Source organism: Notolepis coatsorum (assembly GCF_963971535.1).
Source record: "Notolepis coatsorum genome assembly, chromosome: 1".
NCBI lineage: Eukaryota > Metazoa > Chordata > Actinopteri > Aulopiformes > Paralepididae > Notolepis > Notolepis coatsorum.
This window is the reverse complement of record NC_140165.1, coordinates 181,564,606-181,589,072: the sequence shown is the minus strand read 5'-3', so window position 1 is coordinate 181,589,072 and position 24,467 is coordinate 181,564,606. Positions and strand designations below refer to the sequence as shown.

At 45.2% G+C, this 24,467-nt stretch overlaps 1 protein-coding gene across 1 annotated transcript in view; it reads left to right on the top strand.

Moving 5' to 3' along the window:
* The window catches only part of vtna (vitronectin a), a gene marked incomplete at both ends in the record, with an annotated part of 44,516 nt that overhangs the window by 12,462 nt on the left and 7,587 nt on the right, over positions 1-24,467 (top strand). The window contains 2 exons of the mRNA XM_084308405.1: positions 3,593-4,201; positions 4,773-4,912. Coding sequence (XP_084164531.1) covers positions 3,593-4,201; positions 4,773-4,912 — 749 coding nt within the window. The remainder of the gene's footprint in view (positions 1-3,592; positions 4,202-4,772; positions 4,913-24,467) is intronic.

The following is a 24,467-nucleotide window of genomic DNA, read 5'->3' as shown; positions in this document are numbered from 1 at the left end:
AGGCACAGTGATGCATTGTATAGTCAGATGGCTGTTGGAATGAAGGACTTCCTGTGCCGTTCAGTGCTGCATTTGGGTAGTGTGAGCCTAGCACTGAACATGCTCCTCCTGTCAGCCAAGTCTGTGTATAGTGGGTGGGAGGGGTTTTCCCTGATGGCCTGGAGCTTAGCAAGGCTCCTCCTCTCTGCCACCCTCGCTAGGGAGTCCAGCTCCACCCCAACCACGCTACTGGCCTTCTTGACCAGCTTATCCAGCCTGTTTGTGTCCCCTGCTCTCAGTCCGCTGCCCCAGCAGGTCACAGCGTACAAGAAGGCGCCCGCCACCACCGACTCATAGAACATCCTCGTTAGAACTCAACTCGTTATTATTTTGTGCATAGATTGAAGAAATACGGGAACGTTTTGATTATATTTAAAATGCGAAATAAGTGGAATTTCGAAGTTGTAAGTTGCAAAGCCTTTTAAATATAATCAAAACGTTCCCGTATTTCTGCAATCTATGCGCAAAATAATAACGAGTTGAGTTACGCGGAGCGCAGTCAGTACACCCCGTAGTATTCCGATAACGCTATATATAAACCATGCTGCATTCATTCGGAAAGAAAGACCTATTCCAAATGCTATTTATAGGGTTTTGACAATAATTACACTACTGTCGCTATTTTACAATTAACTATAATGAATTACGGGGGGTCATATACCGAACACATCAGTCAAACTAATGCATGAAAGCTTATTTCCGCGTCTGCAGTCTCCATATTCTACCGCTGGGCGCCAGGTACGCATGGTCCGAGGTGTGTGTATATATACGCACAAAGTCAAGCACACGTTCAAATTGATAAGTCCCACACTTTGCTTAGAAATGATCGTACGCTGCAGGGCTTGACATTAACTTTTTGGCTCACTAGCCACTGTGGCTAGTGGTTTTCCAAAGTCACTAGCCACTCAGCATTTTCACCAGCCAAAAATCACCACACTAAATAATTTTTTCATCAATACGTTCCCATTTTATAGCATGATGATGAATAGGTTTAAAATCAAAATGCATATGATCGGTATCATGTTCCACCATGAATGCATGAAAGGGGGGGGGGGGGCGGGGGACGTTGTTTCTGATTATTGATTACCAATAACGGCATTCGTTATTGTAGCATCATACACTGATGTGTCATGATGTCATGATGTCATGTATGTTGTGTATGTCATAAATGTCACTATAAATTGAAAATGGGGGACCCTGATGTAAACAAGACAAATGTCTTTCTCTGGTCTGCATCCCCTTAACAATTGTGTGTATTGAGCCGTACTGTATTGTACCCATTCTGCAATCTGTTAAATAAAGTTAACAGAAAAAGTAGGCCTGAATGAAAAAAATTTACATCTGGTCTGAAAACAAGGAGTACTCCATTCTCGAGACAGCACCACTACCAGGATCTGGCCGGTAATGCACTTTTCCGAATTGTTGTGGGAGTTGTAGTATTATGTAGTATCACTTGGATTGACTTAATTATTGCTTATGCCTTTTGTAGACTACAATGTTTTTTTTTCATAGAAAAAAAGTCACCGGCCACTGTGGCTGGTAGAATGACAGAGTTACCGGCCACAGCCGAATTCTACCAGCATTTGGCCGGTGGTCAGGTGTTAATGTCAAGCCCAACGCACGGGTTACGCACATATCTGTGCCTACGCACCATTGATAAATGAGGGCCCAGGAATATGCAAATAACTAATTGTACTTGGCCTGTATAACAATTGTCTCAGCCCCTGACCTCTGGAACAGCATCCCCATGTCCATTAAATCTGCCCCCTCTATCGAGTCTTTTAAATCAAAACTCAAAACCCACCTATATCGCCTGGCCTTCCCTGACTTACTTTGACTCTTGCCGTACTTGTTGACGTGTTGTTCTGTTTTTCCTTTGTCTATCCGTTGATTTTATTAATTTTTTTCAGTTTATTTTATACTTTTCTTTGTACTTAGCTTAGCTATGTGAAGCACTTTGGTTGACAAGCGTCATGTTTAAACGTGCTATATAAATAAATTTGATTGATTGATTGTCAGCCGAATGCTTATATTGTTTGAAAAGTTTGTTTGGTTAGTGCATCATGTTAAGTCAAGCAATTACATTCCAACACTGGCCACCATTGGATGTTATTAAAAGTTATGTTCAGGCATGCCTATTTCCCCAATTAGCTGCAGGATATTTCTTTATTTGCTACCTGGACATTTAAAGGTGTTTGTTAAAATAAGTGGTCTACATGTTAAAATAATAGCTCTACATTCCAACAGCCATCACTGATAAAGAGATGTTTGGTCAATAACATGGGTCTCCCAGTCCCTTCGCTCTGCAGTAAACAGAGAATACATTTCCTGGTATCCCGTTCCCATACTTTTTCCAATCAGAGGAGAAAGTTCTCCACACAGCAAAATTGTCAAAAATAACAAATAAAAACTAGCAAATCTGTTAAAAAAAACATTTCATTCAATCTGCGCTGTGATTGATTGAATGAAAATGTTATTAACAGATTGCAGAATGGGTACAATACAGTACATCTCAATATACACAATTGTTAAGGGGATGCAGACCAGAGAAAGACTTTCGTCTTGTTTACATCAGGGTCCCCCATTTTCAATTCATAATGAATTGTAAGTAAGGGTGCAACTAGCACCGTGCAATCCATTCTTTGTGGATCTAGCCCTAGTTTTAGTCGTGTTTTTAGCTGAAAATGAACCGTGTTTTCATTTCCTGTTTACCAGTAATGTTGTCCTTGATACTGCATGTGGGGTTAATGGGGAAATTGTGTTTCACCAAAGGATTTTATGTTTTGTTAACATTCCAATTTTTAAAAGACACATTTCTAACCCTAAATGACCAGATGTTGCAGATAATGCACTGATGCTGGTGACCTGGTCTGCAATGCTAAGCCATTTTTTACTAACAAGTTTAACTGCTGCTTTGAAATAAAAAAATCCCCTGCCTTATCAGAGAGATAAATTCATATTATAATAGAAGACCTTGTTCATGGGCCCACAGCCTGCATGAACACAGACAAAGCTAGTGTTAGCTGTAACATTTGGTAGCTGACATAGCAGCTCTCGCGTTTGTTAGCAAATACCACTAGCTTTTAGATGCTTTGCGTTGTGGTGAAGATTAGGAGGCTTGAAGACATGATTTATAACATGGAGGCAGTCAGTCCCCCAGTCAAGTTGAATTGTCTTTTTCTGGGAGTTTGACTTCAATCCATAATGCTATGGACAACCGCACAACAGTGAAATATTTTTACCACTTAACTATGTCCTTTCAGTCATTTCAGAGTTATAAAGAGACAATTTGCTTTTGAGGTAATTGTTTGACTGCTGTTGCCCATGTTGGATTGAATTACAGCAGGAAGAGCTGCATGCAGCCAACTCATAACCCACTCATTCATGGTCCATGGTTGATGAGATTGTCAACGGAATCAATTAGTATGATGCCAGATGATAAAACAAATACGGTCTGGGGTGACAATATTTTTTAAAGTGCAATTAAACTAAATGAATGTATCTTAACTAAATACTATGTTTTAGCTGTTAATACCACTGTATGTCCCTTCAGCACGTGGAGACACGTTTGTCTTGGCCGAGGATGATGATGACCTATTGGACAGCACTGCAGCACCAGCCGCTGGATGCTCTTCGGATGATGAGTCCGACTCCATCGTTCCCCGTCGCTCAACGCCTGGGCTTCACCCTGTCTCAACCCCTGCTGTCTCTACCACACAGGACATCCCACTAACAGAGCCAGAGATAACTCAAGCGCCACTGGATGTCACACCCCAGAGGCCACTGGATGTCACACCCCAGAGGCCACTGGATGTCACAACCCAGAGGCCACTGGATGTCACACCCCAGAGGGTCTCCAGTACGCAGGTTGCACCCGTTTCACAGAGAGTTTCCACCACAACGATGGTCCCTGTGACCCAGGCAGACACTAATGCAATGACTGCTGAGGTTACTACAGCTACGACTGTTGAAGTCACTACAGCCACAACTATTGATGTCACTACAGCCACAACTGTTGAAGTCACTACAGACATGACTACCACATCTACTAAGGTCGTAGCAACCACCACTGAAGCCCCCGACCCTGACGCCCATAAATGTAGTGGCAGGCCTTTCGACTCCTTTATGCAGATGAAGAACGGCTCCATGTTTGCCTTCAGAGGTACAGTAGGCATGATGGTGATAGGAACCAAAGAAAATGGCTGCCGTACACCGAGTTGTAATTGACATTGATGAGTGAGGTTAGCATTGCATTCCACAGTGGTGTTCCCAATGGTTTTTAGCCCCCTCCTGGGGGAGCATGTCCCCAGAGCCCACTAGAGATAAACAAGTACTCAGGGGGCTCAGGCCCGCCTAAAATTGATGCTCATGGCACTCAACTTGTAGAAATAGTAAAATTTGGGGTTCCCTGATGGAATTATACATCCTTATTTCACAGTCTACAGACTCTACAATCTACACAGTCCTCATTCCAAATAATCAACATTCGTAGCTAATGGACCATTTAAGACTTTTTTCCCTCTAAATGTAGTGGAGGATCTCACCCGTCTCTTGTGTCCTAGGGGAGTACTTCTGAGAAATGTTTTTGTGTCCTAGGAGAGTACTTCTGAAAACGGTCTCTTGTGTCCTAGAGGAATACTTCTGACTGTCTCTTGTGTCCTAGGGGATTACATCTGACAGCTGTCTTGTGTGTCCTATGGGAGTACTTCTGAAAACTCTCGTTTGTGTCCTAGGGGATTACTTCTTTGAACTCGGCAGGAGGACAGTGATGCCTGGGTATCCTAAGCTCATCAAGGACGTGTGGGGCATCCGAGGGCCCATAGACGCTGCCTTCACACGTGTCAATTGTCAGGGCAAGACCTATATCTTCAAGGTAGGCCAAGTGCCTTAAAGTGGACCTATTGTGAAAGGCCTTTTCCTGTGTTTTGCATTGTTTTTACAGAATTAAGGGCTGTCCACTGATAAGTTAAATATGTGCCTTTTCTGCAGTTCAGCTGTGACAAGAACCCTCCCTCTTAAAGCTATTCAGAATTGCAGCCACAATCGTGAAGATATCTTGATAAAATGTGCATGTACAAGATGGAGCGTAAATGTTCTCTTTTCTACCTAAAGTTGAAACTAAAATGTGTTTCTGACAAAGTTCTTAACGATAAGATTGCTATGCTATTGCTGGATCTGGAGTCATATTTGATCTGCCAACGTCTCGTCTGATGGTTGGATCTGAATTTCGTTTGATGTTACAGGCTCATGGCTTGCCTGTTACAGGCACATAATCAGCCCATTGAGAACAGGACTGAAACAGAGAGGTATTAATTGGGTCATCTGTGGCACTTCCGTGATCGTGGAGAGCGAAGGTCCGTTTCTCAATGGATTTGTCATCTAGGAGGGTTAATAAACAAATGTACCTTGTTGCAACGCCCCTTTTTCAGTCAAGCATTTTCAGTTTAGCTCAGTCAGTCTGTGAAGCAGTCAGAGTGTCAGCACTTTTGCAAACTTGCTTTTTCTCTAACTAATTGTCGTGGATTTTGACGTCTCCAGGAATGTTTAAGTAAATACAGAATAGACAAGAGATTGGCCTTATGAGCGTGCATTAATGTCAAACCACGACAGTTTCTCCACGGGCATTGAGCAGTCTAAAACAGTGTCACACTGCGAATCAGGTATTCTGAAATAAAGAAACAGGAGTTAAAAGACAGTCGGAATACTCACGTTAAATGAACACAGGTTTATTGGAGAAGAAAATATACAGTACATCCGTACGGAGGGACTTTTAGTCTGAAAATATTCAGTACCTCCGTACAGAGGGACTTTTAGTCTGGCAGAGTGCATATCATTGATCACAGGTCTGGCAGAGTAAAAGTGACACAAAGCAAAAAGTGTAATGTGTTATAACAGAGTGAAATAGAGACGCCTCGATCGTCTCTGATTGGGTTGGCTTTATATGGTCATTTGGGAGTCGGAAGGGATGGGCTCTTGAGGGGGTGCAGAAGAGGGCTCGCTGCGGCCTTGGATACAAACGTTATCGGCCTGCTCTGAATATAATGAATGGATCAACCCTGTTGTGGGGCCCCAGAGGATTAAGACTCTGAAATTACACTCACATAATGTTAACGTTACACACTTTAAGACACTTTGTCGTGTGAGACGATCCCTGAGCTCCTCATCTTCTGGCGCTTGAAGGAGCGCCATGCTGACGGTGTGTTGATTTATTTTTTTTAAACTTTGGCCATTTCCCTGGCTCTTTTATACGTTTATCGCATTTATACTTGGTCAAGTTCGACCGACAGAAGCAGGCTGAAAGGGTTCAGATGGGGGGGAAGACACTCTGGGAAAGGCACGGCTGCCGTCCGGGATTCGAACGCGCTCAGCCCCAGATCCGTGACGAGCACGGTTGTCCACGGCGCTGAAATAGCACTCGCGGTACGTGGTGAGCTACTGGAGCTCCCCTGGTGTGTTGATTCTTAACAGCTTGCCTTGCTTCCTGTTTTGGTGCCTCATGTCCATACCTTGCATACACCACACACATTTTGTTTTGTCATGGAGAGGCCCACCCACTGACGAACGAAGGCGCTTTGGTGACGGTCCCTCTGCCTCTTCATCAAATGAAGCACGCTGAGCAGATCATGAACACTGAGCATTTTTACTTTTGTTGTCTTTGCGTCACCTGGCTTGCTTAAGCACAGCTGAAGATGAGATAGATATATAACATGACGAATGCATGTAGTGATTGGTTGGCCCATCTTCCTAGGAGGTGGTGGTGTAAACATCACCAAATGTATCAAGTCTTGACCAGTTTTGGGCTTTTAATTGTAAGCTGTGTTAACAGAACTCAACTTAGGGCGACAATATTGTGGTCAAGAGACATGGTTTCTATCTTGTGCCTGAACTGGCGTGGCTTCTTTTATTCACATGTAAGCAGCAGTAGTACAACTCTTCTCTCTCTGAGAGACATTGGGGGAGAGAACGAAAGGGGTGGATACCTTTCCTTTTATAGTTGCCATAAGGTAGGGTACCTGGGTGGCTCCGCCTAGAGCACCCTCTGGTGGGAGCAGATATATATACAACTAGACCATCACTGGTGGAGACAATCACATATGCAGGTAAACAGTTACCAGTGTAAACAGTCATATTGCACAGTTAGACAGTTACTAACAATCCTATACAGAGCCTCTGATCTCAACACTCCCACTTTTTAGTATACTGGCTGACTTCTTGGAAAAACATTTTAACAAAGGAAATAATATATAAACCCAAAAACATCCATATGGTATGACATTCAATATCTTCACATTAAACATGACCTTTACAAACCCCGTCAGTTTTAATTTGAAAACAGGCTCCCTCATAGTATCTATTACTCTGTCGTCCGTTGGACAGTAAACCGGTGTCATTCTTTCTTATCTGATGGCATACCTGATGAGATGATATTATTTATAATGGCATGTTTACATCTATATTGACACCTTAGGTTCCTAGTAATCACAATGGTCCCCTGGTTGTCCTTATAAACAACAGTCTCCATATATACACAATGTTCATCATTTTAAACGGTTTTGACAGAACGCCCATTCTTCAAAAAAACACCATATTTGGTATAGATGATATGTTTCAATTACCTACTGCATCTTGAACAATACATTCATAACCTTATCTTCATCACCTCAAGCAATTGCTCTAGATAAACACATTTTGCATTGTCGTAGCTAGAAACATATACTCAGCTTCACAGGCTGATCGTATCCCTGTAGGCTCTAAGCCCTTAAACCTTTGTTGTCTTTTCTGAAAAACACCGCTGTCTGTCTGCAGCACCTCTGGGATAACGAAAAACATAGTGTTGACATAGTTCAATGATTCTCTGTGGGGTCAACAAACATACTATGACACTCTTACTCACTACAGAACATAGGTCAGGGTGAGTACAGCTTGTCCAACAGAATGAAGTTACCCACAGTTTATCTATACATTTCTTACTTCAGTCAAAAACATCTCAGGACCTTTACCCACATATCTCATCTGTGATATTTTTACACAGTTGGCAGACTGTTCGAAGTCCATACCTATAAAATGGTTTAACCTGCCTAGGTCTTTCTTTTGTGGTCTGGAGCGATGATCAAATCCCCCCACTTCTGTATTTTAAACATAGATCCTCTTTTGTATTTAAACATGAGGTTAAACATAAGATTCATTTCAGTATTTTAAACCTGATAACTCATCCACCTCTGGACCAAACATATGGCTCAATTCTTCATCATTCAAGAAATTTTCTATGAACCATACTTTGTATTTATCGTGGTCTTCAATACCCTCCTGGTTTGAATACCCCCATCTCCCTCCCACTGACTGCCTGCCCTCTAGTAACTTGGTTGAATACATCCATTTCCCTCCCACTGTATGCATGCCCTCTTCGGGGGACATTGTGGCCTCTTTAAAGGTCGGGTTTACCCCACTGACTACCCTGTAGTAGTGCTCAACGGGGGTAGGTGTATTTTTCTCCTCGTCACTCCCTTTCCTGGCATAGCCTGTCAGACATTCTGGGGGTCTGTGTTCCCTTGGGGGATACCTCCCACTGCTTGAGGCACTTGACGTCACCCTCGGGTGCTCCTCGTCATCGACCTCTGGGGGTTGCTGACTTTCTGTCTGCACAACTGTACTAAGTACACTGGGGTGGTGTGTTTCTATTTCTACACACCTTGCTCTGGAGTCCAGCTCTGGCTCCTCTGTCTGTGTTTCGCTCTCACAGGTTGCCTTCGTGACAAACTTGACTAGCATGTGTTTCTTCACTATCCCTTTACCGGGATGATAAACTAGGAGAGCAGGACTTCCTCTGTCGTGTCCTACGAAAAATCCTTTTACATCCTTGGACTTGGGTTTTCCCTTGTCCTGCAGGTACACATAACACACTGATCCAAATCGTTTCCTGTCAGCGCTGTATACGGAGTGGTGCCCGAGTGCTTATTAAAGCACCTGTTTCTGGTGTAAGCGGCTTCTTGTACCACATAATGCCACAGGCTCTTTGGTAAGTTACTATCTGCTAGCTTACATCTAGCCATTTCGGAAAGGGTGTGCCATTCCCTCTCTGCCCCCCCCGCTCTGGTGCGTGGGATATGGACGTGACGTCTCGTGTCTTATCTTATACCTTCCAAACAGTGATTGGAACTCTCTGTTTGTGAACTCGGTTCCGTAGTCGGATCTCAAACATCTTACTGTACCATAAGGGGCTACGTCTGCCAGGAATTCTTCTGTGGCCTGGAGTGTGTCACTCTTTTCTTTGATAAAGTAAACAAACACTGCCCCTGCACACACGTCTGTAAAAGACTGTACATATCTAAAACCTCCTATGGACTTGTTGCTTACTGGGCCGGCTAGGTCCATGTCAACTAGTGCAAGTGGTACCCTTACTCCGTCTGTGGGATTTCTGTATCTCGGTTGGGTAAACGTCTCCGTTTTGCACATTGCACAATTTTTGTCAGGTCTACGCTTCTCCCCCTCAATGTGCATACCCTCTGACACTACTTGCAGTTTCAGTAAATCCTCGTAATTACAATGATCCATAATCTCGTGCCATGTCTGAATATCGTGACTGGCCGTCCCGCTACACACATCATCATTATCGTTACACTGGTCGTAGTCATTACACTCCGTTTTCAGATAAAATACTCTCTGGTACATTTTTATGTCAAACCGAGTACCGTCAGGTTCTACAAGGACATTTTTACCTTTATCGAAGAATACCTTGGCGCCGCTTGCAGTAGCAGCTATTACAGAGAATAGTCCTTGTGGGAACGATGGTACATATAGAGCGTTCTTTAGCGTCACCGTACGCCGGCGCCCCCTGCTGTCCGTGAGGCATACCTGTGCGTCTCCCCTCTTTTGTGCCAATCCGTAGATGCGTCTACCGTCCGCCAGCTCCATGCAGTGCCTCTCCGAGTGGAAAGTGTCGTCAAAGTTCTTGAACCGACTCCTGTCGTTGATGACATGGGACGACGCGCCCGTGTCCACGATCAGTCCCCTTCTCTGGGCCCGCTGCAGCTGGGCCGGTCCGGCGATGCCCGCCGTCCGCGCTCCGAAAGCGCAGTCTTCTTGTCCCGTTATCCTCCGGGCGTCGTCTCGACTCGCCTCACGTCGACCGTCGCCGCCGTAGATTCTCCGGGCGTCATCTCGATTCATCTCTCGTCGATAGTCGCCGCCATCGATTCTCCGGGCGCCGTCTCGATTCATCTCACGTCAATAGTCGCCGCCGTCGTGTCCGCTGTCGTCATCTTGTCCACAGCCGTTATCTTGTCTGTAGTCGCCATTTTGTCCATGGCTTTCGTCTCGTTCATGGCCGTCGTCTCGTCCGTAGCCGCCATCTTGTCCATGCGCGTATCGTGCGCTCTGGTTGTGTTTCTTCATGCACGCTCTGTCTGTGTGCCCCGTGGATTTGCAGAAGCTACACCAGACAGTCTTTGTGCATTCGTTTCTCCGATGGCCTTTATCTCCGCATCGCCAACACGCCAGGTCCGTCGTGGTCCTGGTTCTCTCTCTTGGCGTCACTCGAGCCTTTAGCACCCTCTCCCCTTCCTCCGCGGCAGCTGGGTGGGTGTCTTCTGAGGCCTCGAAGTTCCTTAATTTAGCCTTGAATTGTCCCAACGTAATGTCCGTTGAACCGTGCGTTATTAGGAGTGTGAACGGTTTGTACAGCTCCGGTAGTCCTCATTATCATCGCCATCATTAGCCCATCGCTCGGTGCTTCTCCGGCACTCCTCAATGGCGTCGTGATTTGCTCTGCTCTGTTGACGTATGTGACGTTGACGTATGTGAGCCTCCAACGAGTGACGCGTCTCTCTTCTGACCAATCAGTGGTCTGCAGTGTTTCGCATGCGCTGCCCAGTCTTGTAAATAATAATAACAATAATTGCGTTGTGAAACCTGTGGTGCTCAAGTGTACCATGTTCTACAGTAAGTGGGGAGTGTAAACGCTTATAGTTAAAGACAGTAGAGCTTGCGTTCTACAGTAAGTGGGGAGTGTAAACGCTTATAGTTAAAGACAGTAGAGCTTGCGTACGTTCGATAGGGCTTTGATTCAAACCGGTGCATGAGATGAGGTTCTATATGTAGAACATGGTACAGTAAGGCGGGAGTGTGAATGAATGAATGAATGAATGAATGAATGAATGAATGAATGAATGAATGAATGAATGAAAAACTTTATTTAACAGATTGCAGAATGGGTACAATACAGTACGGCTCAATACACACAATTGTTAAGGGGATGCAGACCTGAGAAAGACGTTTGTCTTGTTTACATCAGGGCCACCCATTTTCAATTCATATAGACAGTGTAAACAGTGATTCGCACCCCCTCAATGTACAGTGATTCAAACCCCCTCAATGTACAGTTTCTGACAGCTGGGCTGTGTTGTCACGCGAAATAACGTTATGAATAAAACGCGAAATAACATTATATAACGTTGCGTTATATAACGTTACAATGTACAGTTGTGGGGAGTGTAAACAGTGATTCGCACCCCCTCAATGTACAGTGATTCAAACCCCCTCAATGTACAGCTTCTGACAGCTGGGCTGTGTTGTCACGCGAAATAACGTTATGAAAAAAACGCGAAATAACATTATATAACGTTGCGTTATATAACGTTACAATGTACAGTTTCTGACAGCTGGGCTGTGTTGTCACTGGGCTGTGTTGTCACGCGAAATAACGTTATGAGTGAATCTGGTAGTTGTTTTGATAAATATGTTGTTTTGATAAATATGTATTCTACGCAGCCGAACATAACATTACATTTCCGCGATTAACCTCGCTTGGCGTTTGTGTGCCGTCAAAAAGAAAATGCGCATGCGCACGTTACCGGCGTAGGGGGAAAGAGGGCTGGCCGATCGCTGGCCAATCAGAGAAACGCGGAAGTACATGTGCATTGCCCAAAGTGTTCACGCTGCCAGACTGGCTGCCGGCTGGCTGCACATGCGTCGGAGGAAAGCATGTGACAGTCTCCGGCCTCTCGGACCAACAGTAGGGGGGGGTGCGCAACAACCAGGAAGGGGGTTGGGAATTGGCATAACGATTAACAGTGGGATGGGAGATAAATCGGAAAAAAGGAGGGAAAAAATTTAATATCCTATACAGAGCCTCTGATCTCAACAAGCTGTCCCATTTGCCTTGCTATATATCGGTGGGCTTACAAGGCTTGCCACATTTTAGGACACATTCATAGGACATCAATGGGCCTCATTCATGAATTAATATAAGAACAGATTTTGTTCTTAACTAGCATTTCTTCTTATTTTGTTCTTACCTGGGATTTAGCAATGTTTTCTTATTTTTGCTTTTCTCTTAGGCAAGACCAAATTCTAAGAGTGGTCGAGATAAGAAACTCTTACCCAGATGAGAAACATTTTAAAAGGCTACCATTCATAATAATAATACATCAGATTTATATAGCGCTTTTCCTAATGCTCAAAAACACTTTACAAAACAAACAATACAATACAGTTTTAGTAGAGAAAATAAAAGTAATATATAAAAAGGTGAGAGAGGAAGGAGTTCATGAGTTGAAAGCAAACCATTGGTCAATTGCCCCGAAATACGACTTTATAAACCCAGAACTTTTCTGTGAGGATTGGTTCTTTCCCCACCAGAGGCTTCTTAAAGTACTGTGATGATTGGTCCGTTCCCGGCCACACGCTCCGTTCCTTTAAGGTACTGTGAGGATTCTGTGATGATTGGTCCGTTGCCGAACGCACACTTCTAAGTCAAGTATCAATTGCCATCACGCACCTGATGTGTGTTCTAATCAGCGCCCCAGAGGCTTCATATACTCTGACCTTCTGTCATTCGATGCCGGGTCGTTTTGTGTACTACTGTTCTGAATTACACCTGCTTTCCCCGTCGCTGTTGCTGTTTTTTTTGCTCTCCAGGATCTTTTGTGGAGAACTGCTGTGGAGAACCTGGTTCCCCGTTCGGAGCTACGCCTCGTTATCTGCCCGCTTTACGCGTTGCGCTCTGGTGAGTTTTTGGAAACAGTCTTTTTGGATCATCAGTTTTTTGTGTGTTTGTGAAACACCGAAGAGATCCCGTTTTTGTTTGTACTGGACTCACCTATTTTTGTGTTGGATTTACACTGTGGATTACCGTATTGTTTTTCTCTGGACTCTGCTAACTTGTGTGTGGTACACCGAAGATCAAGTCACTTGGATTATTACTGGACCAGTCACCTCTCTGTCTCTGTGTGTTCGTTGGGCTAACTCAGATTTTCTCTCTCTCTCCGTTTCCACCGGGAGTGAAAGCTGGGAGAATCTGCAGAGCCGCTACGACGTCACAAGCCAATTCCTCACCACTTCTACTGGGAGTATCTGCAGAGCCGCAACTTCATCTCCTGCCAGATCCCCGTTTGTTCTATTGCTGTACTTCATTCCTTCGTGTGACTCTGTAAATAAATACGCCCTAGCTTTTGGCTAACTCTGAAACTTCTCTCTGTGCCGTTGCGTTTGAGGTCGGTTACAAACCATAACATTACGACCCGGCCATGACGACCTCAGCCGACACAGAGAGGGTTAGGGCAGCGTTGGCGGTCCAGATCGAGTTGGTCAATGACCACACCCAACAGTTGGGTGCGGTTGCGGCCGCTTTACAGGACCTCCGGGCCGAGGTCCAGCTTATTCTGGATGCCATTGGCACTCAGGAGTATCAGCAGGCTGTTGCTCTGCACCAGCTTCAGGCTCTCCGTACATCATTAAACACTCTGCTTTTGACCCCACCTGTCCCAGGAGTCTCGGCCAGCTCACCACCCGCGGCAGACCTCGCACCTCGGGAGCCCCGTCTCTCCGAACCACGTCTGTTCAATGGTAACTTCGAGGATTGTGCCACATTCATCATGCAATGTGAGTTGGTCTTCCTTCATCAACCCAGCCGTTTTTCGTCAGAGGGATCCCGAGTAGCCTACATGACTAACCTGCTCACGGGCCAAGCAGCACAGTGGGTTACTGCCTCCTGGGCAATGGGGGCTGATTTCTGTTTTTTCTACCCAGACTTCGTGGCTGAGCTCCGCAGGGTTTTTCACCACCCAGCCCGTGGCCAGGACCCAGGAGCTCGGTTGGGCACCTTCCGGCAGGACAGTGGCAGTGTCAGAGACTACGCGCTGGAGTTCAGACTGGCCGCAACGGAGAGCGGTTGGAACGATCAAGCGCTTCGTCTCACCTTCCTGAGGGGGCTCAACGACGCAGTAAGGGACCAGCTCGCGACCCAAGAGGAGCCCGATTCTCTCGAGGGCCTGATCAGCCTCGCTATCCGCATCGACGGACGCCTCCGGGAGAGAAGGCGTGAGCGAGCACGACGGGGACCCCCAGACGTACCCCCCGAGTACCACGACCTCGAGGAGGTATTCAGTAAGTCCAGGGCTCAGGTCTTTCCGCCTCACCGGCCTTACGACTGTGCCATCGACCTCCGCTCAGGGGCTCCCTTTCTCGGCGGCCGTCTCTACAGTGCTGATCGTCCTGCCCCCTCCGTGACTGGTGGGTTTTTTCCCTCCCGAGCCGTGACCGAGGAGGAACCCATGCAGCTGGGACGCAACCGCCTTAGCCCGGCCGAACGGGAGTCCAGGCTCAGGTCCGGCCTTTGCCTCTACTGCGGCCGGGATGGACACCGTGTCTCCAATTGCCCTACCCGGCCAAGAAGACCAGGCTCGCCGGGACCCCGGGAGATCCTGGTGAGACGTTTTTCCTGTTCCCCCACCCGTGCACCACCTAACCGTCTGGCGGACGTCACCCTAGCCTGGGCGGACCAGTGGGCGACGGTGGGTGCACTCATTGACTCTGGTGCTGATGGGAGTTTCATGGACGTTGGGTTTGCCACCCGGGCCAACATTCCACTTGAGGACCTCAAGAGGCCCTTGGAGGTCTTCGCGCTGGATCATCGCCGCCTGGCTGACGTCACTCAACGCACCTGTCCAGTCCTTCTCACCATTGCTGGTAACCACGTTGAGAGACTCCAGTTTTTCATCACCAGCTCTCCTCTTGTCCCTGTGGTCCTGGGCAGGCCTTGGCTCGCGCTGCATGAGCCCCACGTCGCCTGGTCCTCCGGCACCATCAGGGGGTGGGGCCCCTCCTGTCGTGCCCAGTGTCTTCAGGTGCCGTCCAGCCCCCTCACCGGGTCCCAGTCCCCGTCTCCGGCCTCCCTCGCCGGTCCTCTGTCCCCGTGCCCGGCCTCCGCTGTCGGGCCCCAGTCCCCGTCTCCGGCCTCCCTCGCCGGTCCTCTGTCCCCATGCCCGGCCTCCGCTGTCGGGCCCCAGTCCCCGTCTCCGGCCTCCCTCGCCGGTCCTCTGTCCCCGTCTCCGGTCCCCCTCTCCGGGCCTCTGTCTTTGTCCCCCTCTCCAGTGCCCCTGATCGCCGGCTTCCTTCGGTCCCGTCCGGGCAGGCCGGGGCAGAGTGGGTCGCCGGGTGGCTCCCGTGGAGGGGGGGGTACTGTGAGGATTGGTTCTTTCCCCACCACACAGGCTTCTTAAAGTACTGTGATGATTGGTCCGTTCCCGGCCACACGCTCCGTTCCTTTAAGGTACTGTGAGGATTCTGTGATGATTGGTCCGTTGCCGAACGCACACTTCTAAGTCAAGTATCAATTGCCATCACGCACCTGATGTGTGTTCTAATCAGCGCCCCAGAGGCTTCATATACTCTGACCTTCTGTCATTCGATGCCGGGTCGTTTTGTGTACTACTGTTCTGAATTACACCTGCATATACCTGCTTTCCCCGTCGCTGTTGCTGTTTTTTTTGCTCTCCAGGATCTTTTGTGGAGAACTGCTGTGGAGAACCTGGTTCCCCGTTCGGAGCTACGCCTCGTTATCTGCCCGCTTTACGCGTTGCGCTCTGGTGAGTTTTTGGAAACAGTCTTTTTGGATCATCAGTTTGTGAAACACCGAAGAGATCCCGTTTTTGTTTGTACTGGACTCACCTATTTTTGTGTTGGATTTACACTGTGGATTACCGTATTGTTTTTCTCTGGACTCTGCTAACTTGTGTGTGGTACACCGAAGATCAAGTCACTTGGATTATTACTGGACCAGTCACCTCTCTGTCTCTGTGTGTTCGTTGGGCTAACTCAGATTTTCTCTCTCTCTCCGTTTCCACCGGGAGTGAACGCTGGGAGAATCTGCAGAGCCGCTACGACGTCACAAGCCAATTCCTCACCACTTCTACTGGGAGTATCTGCAGAGCCGCAACTTCATCTCCTGCCAGATCCCCGTTTGTTCTATTGCTGTACTTCATTCCTTCGTGTGACTCTGTAAATAAATACGCCCTAGCTTTTGGCTAACTCTGAAACTTCTCTCTGTGCCGTTGCGTTTGAGGTCGGTTACAAACCATAACATTTTCAATAATAATAATAATTAATATTATTATAACTTATTGCGTGCGTTCTGCTTCTGAAATGGATTATATATTGCTGTTAGAACAGTTAGATGCTCTGGCCGTACACATAGAACGCATATTTACAACCTCTCCTCTCTTCTCTGCTCCACACCTACAAGTTCTGAGCGCACTCGGGTTTTAGCCACAGGGACCTTTCAGAGAGAGATGACAGGTGACAGATCCGGTATTTCCCAACCTACTGAGCGATTGGTTCTTGACAAGCATGCAGTCGTTCAGTATTGACAAAGCCTACTTTGCTGGAACGATTTATTTCACACTATACAGTACGTATACGTATAAGTACAAGTATACGTCTTTATTTGTTATCAGATTAACACACACACACATGCGATGACCGACCCACAGGAACACACACACACACATGCACTGAGTCGTGAGTCGTGAGACATGTGTGTGTGCGCGCTCGGACGTGCGCTAAGGCTGCCTCGCTAAGCCGTTTATTTATCCTGTTGAATGGATCAGTATGCAATGCCGAACCTCTCAAACTGTTTTGTAGATGCCTCATTCGCCTTATAAGGAGCAGGCGAGGCGTGTCTGTATGCAAAAGAATTGAGCGCAAACCCGCATTTCAATTTAAGAACAGGTGGGATTCATCATTCAACACATCTGGGTAAGAACGGATTTGGACTTTAAGAACGGCTTGATGAATGTGGCGGTGGCTTTTCTTATTTTTCTCTCAACAGACAGGTAAGAAAGAATATAAGAAAAATAATAAGAGAGTATTGGTGAATGAGGCCCATGTGCTTTGTCTTTCATTGGGAGGGCAAGCAACTTGCGTAGCCGCCATCACCCCAGTCATCACACACATAATAAACCTCTCCATAAAACAGGGACACGTACCCAAAGACTTCAAAATTGCGAGAGTAACCCCCCTGCACAAAAAGGGCAGCAAATTGGACCCAGGCAACTACCGCCCTGTTTCTATTCTTACCTCCATCTTGAAAGTCATGGAAAAAAAATTATACGAAAAGGTCGGAAAGTACCTTGCGGAAAAAAATCGAATCTACGAATTCCAATCTGTTTTCAGAACATCCCACTCCACTGACACATGCCTTCTCTATTTGAACGACCACATCAAACAAGAGGTGGATGCGGGCAAATACTGCGGCATGGTCATGCTGGACCTACAAAAGGCCTTCGACACTGTCAATCACTCCATTCTGATTGACAAGCTAAAAGCAATTGGTTTTGATAGTCTATCAGTGAGCTGGATGCAATGCTAAATGCTAATGCTAAAACAAAAGGCTGGCTGCCACAAAACAGTCACATCTAGAGACCTCAAAACCTACTCTAGCGAGGCCTTCAACCTTGAACTGGAGAGTCTGGACTGGTCAGATGAACTCAATGGTACACTGGTTGAAGAAACATGGCTTGGCTTCAAAACCAAATTCTCAACAATACTAAACGTCATGGCCCCCCTAAGAACCACCAGGGTAAAAAATCGCGCTGAGCCGTGGATGCACTCCGAAATACTGGCCGCTATGAAAACCAGAGACAAAAAATGCTCTGAGTTTCGTAAAAGTCAGTCAAAGCTTACTAAAAGCACGAGCAGTGAACTCCAAGCCCACGTGACTGAACTCAAACTAGAAAGAAACAGACTAAGAAACGACGTAAACTCCATGATCAAAACTGCAAAAAAGAATTTCATCAATGACAAAACTGAGGAAAACAAAAACAAACCATGTGAACTTTGGAAATTACTCAATAATCAGCTAGGATGCAGTAAAAAACTCAACCAGATTCTCAAACATAAACATAAAAACGGACAACACGCTCATCACAGACAAGCTTGATGTAGCCAATTACTTAAACATTTTCTTCACAAACATAGCCACAACACTGGTAAACAAACTACCCTCCCACTCAGGGCGTTATGGGGTAGAACACATAGTAGCTTACTACAAAAACCTAGGGGTCCGCAAGGATGACTTCAAGCTGGAAATGGTAACAACAGATGAGGTACTCAATAAACTGAGCGCCCTCCAACCTAACAAGGCCACTGGCCATGACAACATCCCCTCCAAATTCCTCAGAGACTCAGCAGCCGCCATCACCCCAATCATCACACACATAATAAACCTCTCCATAAAACAGGGACACGTCCCCAATGACTTCAAAATTGCGAGGGTGACCCCTCTGCACAAAAAGGGCAGCAAATTAGACCCAGGCAACTACCGCCCTGTTTCTATTCTCACCTCCATCTCGAAAGTCATGGAAAAAATAGTCTATGAACAGGTCGAAAAGTACCTAGCGTAAAAAAATCTAATCTACGAATTCCAATCTGGCTTCAGAACATCCCACTCCACTGACACATGCCTTCTCTATTTGAATGACCACATCAAACAAGAGGTGGACGCAGGCAAATACTGCGGCATGGTCATGCTGGACCTACAAAAGGCCTTTGACACGGTCAATCACTCCATTCTGATTGACAAGCTAAAAGCAATTGGTTTTGATAGTCTATCAGTGAGCTGGATGCAATCCTACCTTGAGGGGAGGGAACAGATGGTGGAGGTAAACGGTACCCTATCCCCCCCCCTCACAGTGAGCTGTGGTGTTCCACAAGGAAGCATACTAGGACCGCTACTGTTCCTAATTTATGCAAATGACATGTCGTCAGCTTGTGACTGCAACTTGTTCCTGTTTGCGGACGACTCAGCCCTGCTGGTCTCTGACAAGAACAAGTTACAGGTTGAAAAAACCCTCAGCTCGGAACTAGGCAGAATCTGCATATGGCTCGCTGATAACAAACTATCATTACACATGGGCAAAACAGAGTCCATTCTCTTCGGTTCAAATAACAAACTCAGCAAGACCGACGGCTTCTCAGTTACAGTGGGTGACAATATTGTCACAAGGAAAGATGAAATTACCTACCTGGGTTCCATCCTAGAGGCTAATCTCTCCTGTGACAAAATGGCATCCAATGTAATAAAAAAAGTCAACCAACGAACTCGATTCTTGTACCGGATCTCCTCTCTGGTAAACAAGAATACCCTGAAGACTCTGGCAGGAGCACTCATTCAGGGGTACTACGACTATGCTTGCACCTCATGGTACCAAAGCACCTCAAAGGCGCTAAAAACAAAATTACAAACATCTCAAAACAAACTGGTCAGACTACTGCTTGACCTTACTCCTAGAACCCACCTCACCTCTGCCCACTTTGACAACCTAGGATAATAATAATAATAATAATAATAATACATCTATTTTATATAGCGCTTTTCCAGGTGCTCAAAGACGCATTACATGGGCACGAGAGACAAACTATGGCAAAACAAAAAAAAGGATGGCTTAGAGTAGACGACAGAGTACAGCAACTTGCAATGGGCCTGGTCTATAAGATACACTACACGACCAAGGTACCCATGTACATGTCAAAATACTTCCCAAAGGTCAGTGAATACCACAATCACAACACCAGAGGGAGCTCCACAAATCATGTTAAACCCAGATTCGGCTCAAATAAGGGACTAAACACGTTTCGCAATTATGCCACATCAATGTGGAACGCCCTACCCAAAGCTGTAAAGGAATGTGGATCACTACCCACTTTCAAAACCTCTCTCAAGGGACACCTACGGGAGACTGCAATTCAAAACTGGTCCCTGTAAATATCCTAACCCAACCCCCTCCAATGTACAGTCATTTACCTAGTATGGTTTTGTCAATAGTCCAATGTACAATTTTGTTTGTTTGTACAGTGTCTTCCCCCCCCCCTCAATGTACAGTTTTGCTTGTTTATACAGTGTGTCTCCCCCCCCCCCCCCCAACCACCTCCAATGTAAATTACCCAGTATGGTTGTCAATATCCCAATGTACCCAACCCCCGAGGGGAGGGAACAGATGGTGGAGGTAAACGGTACTCTATCCCCCCCCTCCCAGTAAGCTGTGGTGTTCCACAAGGAAGCATACTAGGACCGTTACTGTTCCTAATTTATGCAAATGACATGTTGTCAGCTTGTGACTGCAACTTGTTCCTGTTCGCGGACGACTCAGCCCTGCTGGTCTCAAGTTACAGGTTGAGAAAACCCTCAGCTCGGAACTCTGCAGAATCTGCACCTGGCTCGCTGATAACAAACTATCATTACACCTGGGTAAAACAGAGCTATTCTCTTCGGTTCAAAAAACAAACTCAGCAAGACGACGGCTTCTCAGTTACAGTGGGTGACAATATTGTCATAAGGAAAGATGAAATTACATACCTAGGTTCCATACTAGAGGCAAATCTTTCCTGTGACAAAATGGCATCCAATGTAATAAAAAAAAGTCAACCAACGAACTACATTCTTGTACCGGATCTCCTCTCTGGTAAACAAGAATACCCTGAAGACTCATTCAAGGGTACTACGACTATGCTTGCACCTCATGGTACCAAAGCACCTCAAAGTCGCTAAAAACAAAATTACAAACATCACAAAACAAACTGGTCAGACTACTGCTTGACCTTACTACTAGAACCCACCTCACCCCTGCCCACTTTGACAACCTAGGATGGCTTAGAGTAGACGATAGAGTACAGCAACTTGCAATGGGCCTGGTCTACAAGATATACTACACCACTAAGGTACCCATGTACATGTCAAAATACTTCCCAAAGGTCAGTGAATACCACGACCACAACACCAGAGGGAGCTCCACAAATCATGTTAAACCCAGATTCAGCTCAAACAAGGGACTAAACACGTTTTGCAATTATGCCACAACAATGTGGAACGCCCTACCCACAGCTGTAAAGGAATGTGAATCACTACCCACCTTCAAAACCTCTCTAAAAGAGCACCTACGGGAGACTACAATTCGAAACAGGCCCCTGTAAATGTCCAAACCCAACCTCCTCCAATGTACAGTTTCGCCCCCCCCCCACCCCCACCCCATCTACTCAACCTCCTCCAATGTACAGTTTCTTCCCCCTCAAATGTATATACTCTCTTTTTAGACTCTTTTGTACTCACAAACAGTACTGTATATTTGTAGATCTGGTATGTCATAAATGTCTAGATGTAACAGTACTGTCTATCTGTATGTCATGTATGTCATATATGTTATGATGAATTGAAAATGGGGGACCCTGATGTAAACAAGACGAAAGTCTTTCTCTGGTCTGCATCCCCATAACAATTGTGTGTATTGAGCTGTACTGTATTGTAACCATTCTGCAATCTGTTAATAACATTTTCAATCAATCAATCAATCTGGTGGTAGCGTTTCTAAAACACATTAGGAATGAATGGGATCGTTTACAAATTAAATAGGCTTACGTTTTGAGCATTGCAGAGTTTGTAACGTTAGGTTATTACGGAAACACTAAACATTTTTGGAACTTTATGGAAATGGCTTCGTAGTAGGCTACATAGAATCTGAACATGCAGTCTATGGGATTTTAAATGTACTGTTCTCTGATCGGAACATTAACACTATCACTATAGAGATTCAGTTTTGCACTCTCCCTTCCTACATAACACCAAAGGCTCTTGAAATGGTTTATGCCAAAGCTATAGCTAGATATAATATTGCTGTTATACGTTGTTTTTTTTCAAAATCAAATGGATATGTCAGTTGATAGAAGTATGGAGACAGATAACATTAACGTTAGCTAACAATAATATTAACGTTACCTAACTTTAGCTAACACTAAATATGATGACTTCTGCAAATACATTTGATTTAGCTTTTGTTTTATATGTTCTTTATGGTAAAACTATCTTTAGACTAGTGAATAACGTTGATATCCTCAAACAAAGTGTCTTAAAGTGTGTAACGAGAAAAGGCGAGTTTGTGCAAGTGCTGACACATTGACTGCCTCACAAACTGACTGAGCTAAACTGAAAATGCTTGACTGAGCAACAAGGTCAAGTTTAACCCTTGTGCGCTGCTTATTTATTTATCTTATTTTGGTGTTAACAAAAAATCTGGGTCCGAATGGACCCGGTGTGTAACTCAGTACCAATCACCCCAAAAAAGAAGGATTATTATCCAGTTTTGTTTTCATTTCATTCACTTCATTACTAACTTATCCCCCACTTATCCTTATACCAGTCCCCATATCAAATATGGGCCCAAGACACCTATATTTCCACTCGAAAATGTGATTATATTCACTGATGCTGTTCCCCATATTGAAGAAAATGGGTAAATATGTATGCAATCTGACTATAACAGGCTAATATATGAAGACACTTTATTGAGTAAACTGCTTTGTGGATTTTAGAACTGTATTATCCAAATAAATCAAGGAACAAAACAACTCCACCTCCCTATCGCTCTGTTCCTCCTCTCCCTCTCCACCTCCATATTACTTTCTTCCTCCTCTCCACCTCCATATTACTGTTCCTCCTCTCTCTCTCCACCTCCCTATCGCTCTCTTCCTCCTCTCTTCACCTCCCTATCACTCTGTCCCTCCTCTCCCTCTCCACCTCCCTATCGCTCTCTTCCTCCTCTCCCCCTCCACCTCCCTCTCTCGCTCATGCTCTTGTTCCCATGAAGGGGGGGGGGGTGAAGTGTCTAGTCAAATATGAACCTTGATTGAGCCACATGCGATCCACAGAGGCTAGCCATAGCATTTCTATGAAGCAAACTGATGTCTATAGCCATTTTTCTATATACCGGGTCCGCTTGGACCACCACCATGAGCACATACTCTAGTCTAAGCCTAAAAAAAACTAGATGGCAATTATTGCATTTTACATTATTGAAACCCTAACACCACCCTAACACCACACAAGTCCATACTTTTAGCAAAAACTAAAACTTTACTGAAAAAGGGACATTGTGCAACAGGGATTAGGGCTAGACAGTCAGCTGAGTTCGAAGTCAAGTTCCCTTTACTGTGTGTTGATGACATTTTGTAGCCTATAGGATTCTGTTTACATTTCGAAGTTAATGTGATTGTTTGTTTTGAGTTGACCTTTAAATTCAGCTCAAGCAACTAACCTTGCTAGCTTTGCATACAGAATACTATTTTATGTTAGGCTATAGTGCAAAAAGAAATATTGGTTGTTATGAAAATGTGATGGGATGGATTGGACACCATATTCTTAGTAGCCCTATTTAATGGAAAACTGTTTACACACAAACATTTACTTTATTGACCTCAGAGATTACTTCTGTGTACTAATACTGTATATTATTTAACTCATCGTGAGCAGAGCTTTCATTAGAGCCTAATAGCTCAAAATTGGCAGCCATCTTGCATTTGAAGGTAAAAAAGGTCAAGTCATTATATAAACACCAAATATGTATTCCTTGACCAAAATAAGCTCTGAAACCATATATTGTGCATAATTGTAGGTCAAACCATTAAAAAGTTAATTTCCACAGCAGCCATTTTGGATTTTGGTCTCTCACAAAATTTCCCCGCCTTTTAAAAAAATACACCCTGGCTAAATTGGTTTATTAACCCTCCTAGATGACAAATCCATTGATAAATGGACCTTCGCTCTCCACGGTCACGGAAGTGCCACAGATGACCCAACTATATAGAGGCTATACAGTGCATAATCTGTTTTCTTTCCAGCAACATTTTTAAAAGACACGTGGGACCTCAAATACCTATATTAACTTGTTCAAAAGGACTAACATATCGCTGCTGTCGGGACAAAACCTCATACTGTAACTCCAAAAACCCAACTTTTCAGCAGATGAAAAAAACGAACACAGATTTGAGGGTGAATAGAGTTAGGAGGTTTAGACAGATGATCGGTTTAATGCTTTCCCATTGTTTAAACTTTGTAAAACCCACACACACATATGGAGGATGATCTACGGAGTTGATTTATATAAAAAAAAATATTAAAAAAATGGAGTTATGAGGTTTTGTCCCGACAGCAGCGATATGTCCCCTGGGCCCTATGGCTATGGCACACCATAGGTTTGTCCTCCACCAGACACTTCTGAGTCTTTGGGGGAAAGTTTCTACAGTTTGGAGCTTGTTAGCATTGTTAGCATTGTTGTCTTGAATCCAAGGGGTATTTCAAGTAGGTCAAGGTCAAGTTTATTATATGT